The 9,517-nt window shown below is 45.1% G+C and overlaps 1 protein-coding gene across 1 annotated transcript in view; it reads right to left on the bottom strand.

The window, feature by feature from the left end:
- XAF1 (XIAP associated factor 1) overlaps nucleotides 1–5,784 on the bottom strand; it is a gene marked incomplete at its 3' end in the record, with an annotated part of 6,128 nt that extends 344 nt beyond the window's left edge. Inside the window, 6 exon segments of the mRNA XM_010145665.1 lie at nucleotides 350–697; nucleotides 963–1,021; nucleotides 1,826–2,078; nucleotides 2,686–2,742; nucleotides 3,842–3,977; nucleotides 5,753–5,784. Coding sequence (XP_010143967.1) covers nucleotides 350–697; nucleotides 963–1,021; nucleotides 1,826–2,078; nucleotides 2,686–2,742; nucleotides 3,842–3,977; nucleotides 5,753–5,784 — 885 coding nt within the window.
- Nucleotides 5,785–9,517: the final 3,733 nt, after the last annotated feature.

Raw genomic sequence — 9,517 nt, 5'->3', positions numbered from 1 at the left:
AGGAACAATACCAGCCTTCAGCCAGTAAGGACAGCTGCCAAAGACTTTCCAGGATTTGAGCTTAAAATTAATGACAACGAGCCATTGTTATTTTCCTAAAACTCAAGAAATGCTATGGGCAATGGATCTTGTTTGTGTTGATGGGAGCATAAACGGTCAGTGGAATGAACAAACCCCGTGCTTTACGGGGGGGTGTACCTATGGGCAGCATTTCAAGAGGCCGTGGAATCCAGAAACGGGCACGGGAGCCCAGGCAGCGTGGAGATCAGTAGTGACTCCAAAGCTTCAGTGACTCTGAAGCTAAGGCCCTCTGCATGTCGGAGGCTGAGTTCAACGTGTTGCTTCTCACCTCATGTTTCTGAAGGGTTGGAAGTGGCAGAAGAATGTTGCAGTGAGCACAGGTCAGCAGTGTGTCAAAAGACTGGGTGTCTTCAAGAGCTTGAGGTGACGTGGAAAGTCCGACCCTCGTGGGAGAGGCCAAGCCAATCTTTTTGATCTCTGGGGGTTTAAGCAAGGTTTTGGAGGTAAGCCGGTCCCTTTCTTTCACTTTGGGACGGACATCTTTCCACGCCATTGCATTTTCAGAGCTGGAAGAGGGAGCCAGGTAGGAAGAAGACTGTGGTGGATCACTGCTGAGTTTTGAAGTTGGCTGGTCAGCAAGAACTTGCGTCATCTTAGGGGCTGCGCTGCATTTATTCTGTTAAAAAGAGAGCATGCATAATGCATAAAGACTGGCATTCCACCCAGCTGTGTGGTGAGTTGTGATTTGGGACCAACATGAGTGATAGGGAGGGACACTGGACACCACCTCACAGCGATGCTTCAGCTGAGTGTATCACAGTGATAGTTTGAAGAGCCAAGACCTGCTGCTCTTTCTTACCCAATATACAGCTTTTCAGAGAAATAACCCGGCTGGAAGTTAAGCACAGACCATTCTTCTGTTCAGTTTCAAACGTGCTTACCAGGTGTTGAGAATACTGGTCGTCTGGGAATGACTTATTGCACTTATTGCCACCAGTACCTTCAGAAGCAAAAAAAAATTAGTGAGTAACACAGTATTGACACTAGTCATCTAGACTTGCTGCTCAGATCCACTTCTGGTCACTGGTTCTAGAGAAATACAGAACGCTGATTGCACTGGCTAAGAAGGAATTAGAGCTGTGACTACATTTTGCATTTGGCACCACTCAAAACCGATACACCATCCCTTCTCGCAGACTTCAGGATATTTGAGATTGCACTCTAGCCCCACGTTTTGTGGCTCAGGATGCTTTTCTTGCACCCCGCCCTAGCTAATTCTGTTTTTAGGGGGCTTTGCTCTCTACAGTTTATTTTACCAACCACTGCGCTTACTGGCATCTGTTCATTACTGGAGTCATTGACAGGATTCATGATTTTTTTTTTTTTTGTCTTGACAGACCCTGTCCAGTACCTTAGGCCTAATAAAGCTGCTCTCAACTTCAGGAAATCAAGATATGCATCACTGGCTTTATAGATGAAGTAGGAGGAAATCATAAATCATATTTTCTCCTGTGCAACAAATAGAAAAAGGCAGTTCCACTTATTTTCTGACAGAAGAAATTTCACTTCCAGGCTATAAGGGAGGCATAAAAGAACATGGCCGTGAGCTATTAGTCAGTGGAACCACTCTGGCTTTATAATAAATAGCGTAATAGAAAGCAACATTTGGCCCTTTCACTGTGGCTGGTTAAAGGACAATCCACCACCTGCCTGGATTACTGAAAACTGTAGAGAAGGCAGAAGACTTTCCATTGAGGTTTAACAGAGTTGACCCAGGCCATGACAAGGAAGAATTTTTGCTTACCTTTGGGGTAAATAAATGTCGCATTAGTGGCGGCGTCACTGGTTTGAAAGTCCACATCCTTATGATAGGACAGACCACCATTCTGACAAATATCTTTGTGTTTGTCCTGGTCTTTGTACATGATATATTTGTTACACTCCCAACACCACTCTGTTCGGCTGGCACAGGCGTTCAGGTGTTCCTCCAGCTTGTTGAAGGGCATTTCAAGCTCACAGATCTTGCATTTCATTGCTCGTTTGTGACATTCCTCAGTCTGCATGTGAGTAGAGGAAATCATTAAAAATTTTCTGTCAGTACTAAAAGAGGGTGTTGGGTGAGAGCAACGAGCGACTGTTTAAGAATGCCCTCTTAAGGGGTATCAACCCAACCAACCAGGCCCAGCTGTGTTAGGAGTTCGCCTATCTAAGCTATCTTTAATTTAGGATGCTTTAGGCAATATAAGGCAAAGATGTGATGATGTTCTGTGTCAGTACAGGTTAGCAACAGAGCACAAACTCAGCTGCCACCAGCAGGGGAAGCCTGCTGCGTCTTCACTGCTTTGGCTCCTTGAGATGGTTAGACTACAGCTAGCATGGACAGGCTGCTCTCGCTTCCCAGCCTCTGCCAATTCTTTTGTGTTACCTCCTGGAACAGACTGTCCCATCACAACTGGATGGGCAACTAGCCTGGGATATACTAGTTTACAAGGGGGAAAAGATATGCCAAAGCACTGCAGCAGTTGGGAGGTTTAAGTTTCTCCACGGTCCAGGACAGGAGTCAGGAATTTACACATTTTTGCTGTAGAACCCATTAGTGTGACTCCTGGTCGCTGGTCAAAAGAGTCAGCCTAGAAGGTAAAAAGTAGTGGACTCCATACTTACCTCATGATGCTCCAGCTGGTATTGCGGCATGCTTTGGTGACAGAGATTACATCTGACCTGCAATCAAAACAGACAGCGGTTCATTGGGACCACGGGAGCATGGTTAGTGCTTTCATCTTCAGCACAACTTCAAGCTGCGAGATGATTTTCCTCTCATTTTCATTCTGATCATTGACAGGCTTTTGGTGAATTTTTGTTTCTCTGTCAGGCTTGAGCTGTATTGATGAGGTTTGGAGGAAAATAGATGTCTGATGGTTCTGCTGTCATTCTGTGTGAGGATCCAGTTCTCAGAGATGCTCATGTGAAGTGCAGAGTGTGATGTGAAATAACGAGTGTGTATTCAAAATTCTAACTGAGGTTTAACTGAAGTATATGTCTGATATTTGGCTAGTCTAAATTATAACAGATTCTCTGAAAACACAGGAGGTGTGCTAGGTTTCTGCAGGTTTGCCACAAGAGCTACTCAAGAGTTCTGTGAAGTAACTGAAATCAATGGAATTGCTAAAACAATAAATCTAAGACAGAATAAAAAAATCATGGCTGTGTATTCATGCTTCAACATAGTACCTCTAGCTACAGGGCTGTTAACGCTGCACTACATCCTATTGCCTCACTATATGAAGAGCTGATAGATATACTCTGCCGGTTTGGTTTTGTTAAAAAAGTGCATTGATGTCGTAGCTTTATACCAGCAAGGTTTATGTGAGATCTTTCAGCCATCAGCGCGCTTGCAGTAAGCGTGGGTGAAGCCCTTCCCAAATCTTCGTCTGCGAAGCCAAGCCATGATGATGATGATGATTATGTCAGATCAGGTACTGACTGTCCTCCTCCAATCAAATCATTTCACTCGCGTGCTCTGGCTAAGTCAGAAGCACTGGGAGCATGTATCTGTACCTGATCTGCAATCTGGACTGCTGAGGAAACTGAGATACCACAGAGAAAGCTTTACTCTCTTAAGCCGAGTGTACAATAAGAACAAAAGTTGCTGTAACGAGGCCTGAAGGGTTATCAGACTTTTACAGATTTTTTTTTTTGACAAACAATTATAGAAGATCAAATCTACTTAGTATAGTGCACAGCACCCTGAACACTTCAGGACTGGCAGAGTTTTTTGTTATGTGCAAGAAAACCCTGAAGAATGTGTATCATTCCTCACCTGCTTGTGTGCTTCTGTTAGATGGTCTTTCATATCCTTTTGGGCAACTGGTTCATCACATTCTGGACAGAGAGTGAGAAACCGCAAGCAATGGGCCTCATGGAGGGAGAAATTGGCAGCAGCGACATCTCGTTTACTGTGGAGCACAGAAATGGGAAAGAGAGAAGAGTAAATGAACTGGTGTGGTGGGTGGGCCCTGGGCAGCAGCCAAGCCCCCAGGCAGCTGCTCACTCACCACCACCCCACCACACACACACAGGGGAACAGGGAGGGGGGAAAATAGGAAGAACAGAAGTGAGAAAATTAGTAGGTTGTGATAAATACAGCTTAATACTTGAAGGAAAGGGGCGGGGAAACAAGTGAAGCAAACAACACCGCTCATCACCTCCCACGGGCAAATCTATGTTCAAGCAGTCTTTGAACAAAAAGCCACCTTGGGAGAAAAAACCCAACACCCCAATCCAGTTCTTCCTCTAAAGCAGTTTGTATTCCTGAGCATGAGGTCCTACAGTGTGGACTAGCTCTTTGGTCGGCCTGGGTCAGCTGTCCAGGCTGTGTCCCCTCCCAGACTCTTGCTCACTCCCAGCTTACTCACTGCAGGGGGGGTGAGTGGGGAAAACAAGTAAAACCTTCACACTGCGCAAGCAGTGTTCAGCAAAAGCCAAAACACTGGTGTGTTATTAAGGCTGTTGTACCACAAATACAAAACACCGCACCACAGCGGCTGCTATGAAGAAAATTAACTCCATCCCAGCCAGACCCAGTACAGCTGGTTACAATTCAACTAGTTTGTCCCTACGAACTAGAAAGAATTGTCTTTCTAGTTTCTCTTAATGAAAGAATTAGAGATGGATCCTGTAACTCATCCGGTTCTGCCATATCACCAGGAATACTTCTGAAAGGGACTGGGCAGCTGCTAGAGGCTCCTGGTGTGTTTGTTCAACAATTGTTTCAGGAAAACTGTTTACATTGTTTACACATGAGGAAAGAAAAGGTAAGATGCTCCAATGAAATCTCCTTTAGATGTGAGGAGAAGCTTCTCATGCTCAAGACGGATAAGCAATGGAATGGATTTCCTGTGGGAACATGTCATCTCTGTCACCAGAACTTTTAAGAATTGGTTAGAGGCACCTATCAGAAGTTTTAGGCAAAGTAGGTCTGCCAAGGAGTCTGACCGGTGTGCAGCAACCAGTCAAAAAACCGGTCAAAGCATCCCTGACAATCTTTTCTAACATAATGCGCAGCTTCTCTTTGTGCAAGGCGCAGCACTGGTTTTCCTTTGTGACCAAGTAAAATTGAGGCTAAGCTCACGTTCCACTTTTCTACGTTTGACTCTTTTTTTAAATCACGGTGCTTCACGGTCTTTTTGTTCATATCATTTGCCCAAAGGCCTAGCTACTAGTTAAGACACACCAAGCTACAGCTACTAGTTAAGACACACCAAGCTACATTGTCCGCACGGCCCTTTCCAGCCTTCTATTCTATGAGAGATGGCTAATTACCCTGGAAAAAAGAGTATTTTATCACTTAATAGCAAGTACAGCAACAGAAAGAATCATCAGCCATGGGGAAAAACTGAGGCAGCTGCTGGGTTTGGCATGGCCCATGCACTGACTCCTCTGCCAGAAACTGCAAAATTACCCTCCTCAATATTACGTAAAAGGAGAACATGCAGCATGGGAGAGGGCTACGGCAGAAACTCTCCACAGCAAAGTAGCAGGAAAGCAGCAATCTGGAAATGTGAAAATGCATACAAAATATTTCTTTACTACTACAAATGGCTGGTGTATGCCCCTCCTGCTGTGGGGTTCTCCACTTGATACAGGAGACCTAGAGAATATTTAGGAAAACTCTAGAAAACTCTTAAAATCCCTACATTTTGTGGGGTGGGGAGGGAGAAAGATCTCTTACCAATTTTTGCAGAACTTGCTGTCCTCTGTCATTATTTTTCTTTTAATTCTTCTGGATGTCCTTTCTCCTGTGAGCAGAGAGGAAAAAAAACCGAAACTGAAAGCCTGTGTTGCAGTAACTCCACCCCAAAAAGCTGCTGAGCCAAGAATTCTTTAAAGGAGGAACAGCAGCATTGCCGGACAAGTATTAGTCACCAGTGCGAGCTCCACCCGCGGACTGGTTTGCTAGTCCTTAGAGGAATGGCCTGGTTTCAGCTGGGATAGAGTTAATTTTTTCCCCAGTAGTTTTGGATTTAGTCTGAGAATGACGTTGATAACACACCAGTGTTTTAGTTGTTGCTAAGTAGCGCTTATCCTAAGTCAAGGATTTTCCAGTTTCCCCTGCTCTGCCAGTGAGGTGGTGCAGAAGAAACTGGGAGGGACCCCAGCCGGGACAGCTGACCCGCACTAGCCAAAGGAATATTCCGTGCTGGGTGATGTCAGGCCCAGTGTATCGACTGGAGAGCGTTGGTCGGGAGGGGCCGTTTGCTGCTCGGGGACGGGCTGAGCATTGGTCAGCGGGTGGTGAGCAAGTGTGCATCACAAACCCACCTTGGCCTCCCTGGGGCAATGCTGCCCTGCTCAGACAAAGCCAGCCAGCTAGTGGAGAGGCAACACCTACCCAACACCTCATGGGGAGGAACCCAGCTTTGGTCCTCCAGCCGAGCCCCACCGAGCCCCACAAGACGGCTGCTCAGCCTCGCCTCAGCAGCCTCTCAGGCCCTGCTGTTTCCTCAGCGACCCTCAGAGCAGTTCAGGGCATCTCAGTACGTGCAAGATGAAATCTCCAGCCTGCACTTACACACTCTGCCTTTTCTCCCCGGTGATACCCTGTCATGGTTGGGACTGACGGACAGCACTAGAGACCCCAGGGGCAGCAGGACACTGGACCTCAGCTGGAGGTCATACAGCTCTACATTTTTTCATAAGGAACCATAAAAGAAATGTAAGTTAGGGAGAAAAAGGAGCCGAACTTCACGTTTTCATTTCAGTGATGGTACCAGTACCCTCAGGATTCCCTGATGGGAGGCCTAGTGTTTCTGGTAGCTGCTACGGCAACTCATCCCTTACAGCAGAACAACACAAGCAGCGCTCCTCTGATGTGGAAGACCCTGCCTGGTGTGGAACAATGAGATACTGGAGAGGCAAAAAAATGAGCTGAGCTACTTAGTCTGTAAAATGGGGACAATAATATTAATTATTCTACTTTACAGAGGTATTGGCAAGAATCATTCAGCAGTATTTGCATAATGCATTGTGATGCCGTACACAACAAATGTCCCAGATGTTACTCAGACATTGGTGTGGTTCATTTCCCATCCAAACAAGCCCCTTCTGTCCCCCATTTTTCTCTGGGAAAAATAAAAGAGGGAGAAGAAAAAGAAAGCCCAATAAGCCATTATTTAGACCTCGGAATAATGAGTGTTTATCTGGATATTGTAACACAAATTATGTAATGAAGCAGAGAAAAGGCTTTTGAACAAATATGTTAATGAGATGGCAGCTAAGGGAGAGGTTTCAGAGTTGCCAATTCTGAATCAAATTTTTAATGTGATTTTCTTTTGTTTTAGGTTGTGTGGGTTCTTTTTTTCTTTGGTAGTCATTAGCCTGTGCAACACTTGAATGTACTTTAGGGCTTCATGTAAACTATACAAGAAATAGCGATTCTAGGTCAAGAAAGCCTGATCGGCAACACAGACTGACTGAGAAAACCCCACTGACTCAAAATTCATAATGAGGTCCTTTATGTAGAAAGTTGTTGGGCACAGGGATTGTACTGAAAGGACTGTTCGTTCAGAGTCTCAAAAGCTTTTCTTGGAAAAATATCAGATGCTCCACTGGGAACTTAGTTGAAAAATACTCCTAAAGCAACATAGCGGACTAGCAATGGCTGGAAATTACTGATGGGAGGGAAATCGGAAAGAAATGAAACTGATTTTCTCTGAATGCTGGTGATAACTCCTTCATTTAAAGTCTGTGTAAACCTTCCAGTGCAAGGAAAGTATTTTACGAGAGCTCTTCTAGGCATCTTCTTAAGCCAAGCATCACACAGAGGTAAGTTCTGAGCTGGCTGGCTTTTAAATGCAACTTTCAAAAGCATGGGTAGAAGTCACTTCTTTTTCTAAGTCCTAGAATGTCTTAGGGTCGGCTCTTTTCATTTTTGTTTCTTAGTGTGAAGTATGATAGATCTTACAGTCCTTGTTTAGTATTGTTAAAACAATTTGTACCTCGGGGTGCTGCACGGAGCCTGCAACATGAAAGAACTTTAAAAAGCATGTGAGGAGAGCTTTTGTCTTGAGAGGCAGTATCTGCTTTCTAGGTCAAATGGACTACTTTAAAAGAGGCAAACTGTAACTCGTGTGCTTGGACAGCATTTGAATTAGAGGCAGAAAACAGGTATCTCTGTAAGTAAAGGAATCAACTATTGCCTGTAAAGCTTCCTGCCACAGACCATTCCTGCCCAGCCATAACTGGAGTAACTGGGATAATTAGCTTATAGTGAATACGATATATCAGAAAAGCAGCTTCTTGGGAATTACCTAAACTATACTTAAATCTTTATTTTCCAATCTTTCCACCTGGACTGATGACCCTGAAATTCCTATTTTCCAAGAGGACTTGATGTCTAGTACCTTTCTACTAACCCAAATAATGCAGGTCAGCCTTTGTCAACTAGTCTTCAGCAGCGTCCCATCTGGGAGCGGAACTCTCTGTGGTGGCTCACACCACTGAATCTGGTACAAAAGGGAAGGCTACGAGACTGTGTGCGGTTTGATAACGCTGTCAAGCTCACCTATGAACTTGCCATTTTGAAAGGTGTGACTATTTCTGTCCCAGCTGCTACTGTTCCGAGCCATAAGTCTCCCGAGCTGGCTCTGGTGCTCACTGAACGCTTCACTGAACCTATTCATCTCACTAGCTCGGCGGAAAAATGTTCTACTTTCTTTGTCAAGTTAAACTCCAGCAGGCCCCAGAGCCACCAGCTAAGAAATGGCAAGAAAGTCAGGACAGGTCAGTGGCAGCGAGCCATGAGGTGAGCCTGGTTCTGTTACTGCATCATAACTTTGGTTCTTGACAGGTTTTAAAATACCGGTGTTTACTGGGGCAGCACAGCAGCAAATGGGAGCAGCGAGGTCTAGTACCAGGGAAAGGGATTCGAAATGGCAAGAAAGTCAGGACAGGTCAGTGGCAGCGAGCCATGAGGTGAGCCTGGTTCTGTTACTGCATCATAACTTTGGTTCTTGACAGGTTTTAAAATACCGGTGTTTACTGGGGCAGCACAGCAGCAAATGGGAGCAGCGAGGTCTAGTACCAGGGAAAGGGGTACAAGAGACCTGATGCAGCTTCTGGTTCATGTCACCACCTATGCCTAAACCTCTTTGTAACACAAAGATTTGAGTTCCTGTGTAAACTGATTTGAAAACTACTACCATGAAGAGCAAGAGCAGCATATTATTGGACGTTAGGGGATCAAAATTTAGCCCAAAGGATGCCACAGTCTCCCGCTTCTGAATGGTGCCTGCAGCCAAAAGCTCATTTTACCTACTGTCTTTAAAGACTGTGAAGCAACACGTCTCACATACATATTTGTAAATACTGGTCTGGTCGCTGCTTGTTCCGAGCAATACTGACTGGAGGAGAGGGTTCTTTTTTCTTGAAGGCCTGCAGTTAGTGCTCAATTAGCATGAGCTGAATTTCAGGCTGTGGGAGGTTTTTTGTCTGAATG

The sequence above is a fragment of the Buceros rhinoceros genome, unplaced genomic scaffold (genome assembly GCF_000710305.1).
Source record: "Buceros rhinoceros silvestris isolate BGI_N320 unplaced genomic scaffold, ASM71030v1 scaffold5181, whole genome shotgun sequence".
Lineage (NCBI taxonomy): Eukaryota > Metazoa > Chordata > Aves > Bucerotiformes > Bucerotidae > Buceros > Buceros rhinoceros.
Note: the sequence above shows the minus strand (reverse complement) of the source record. Positions and strands in the feature narration are given on the sequence as shown.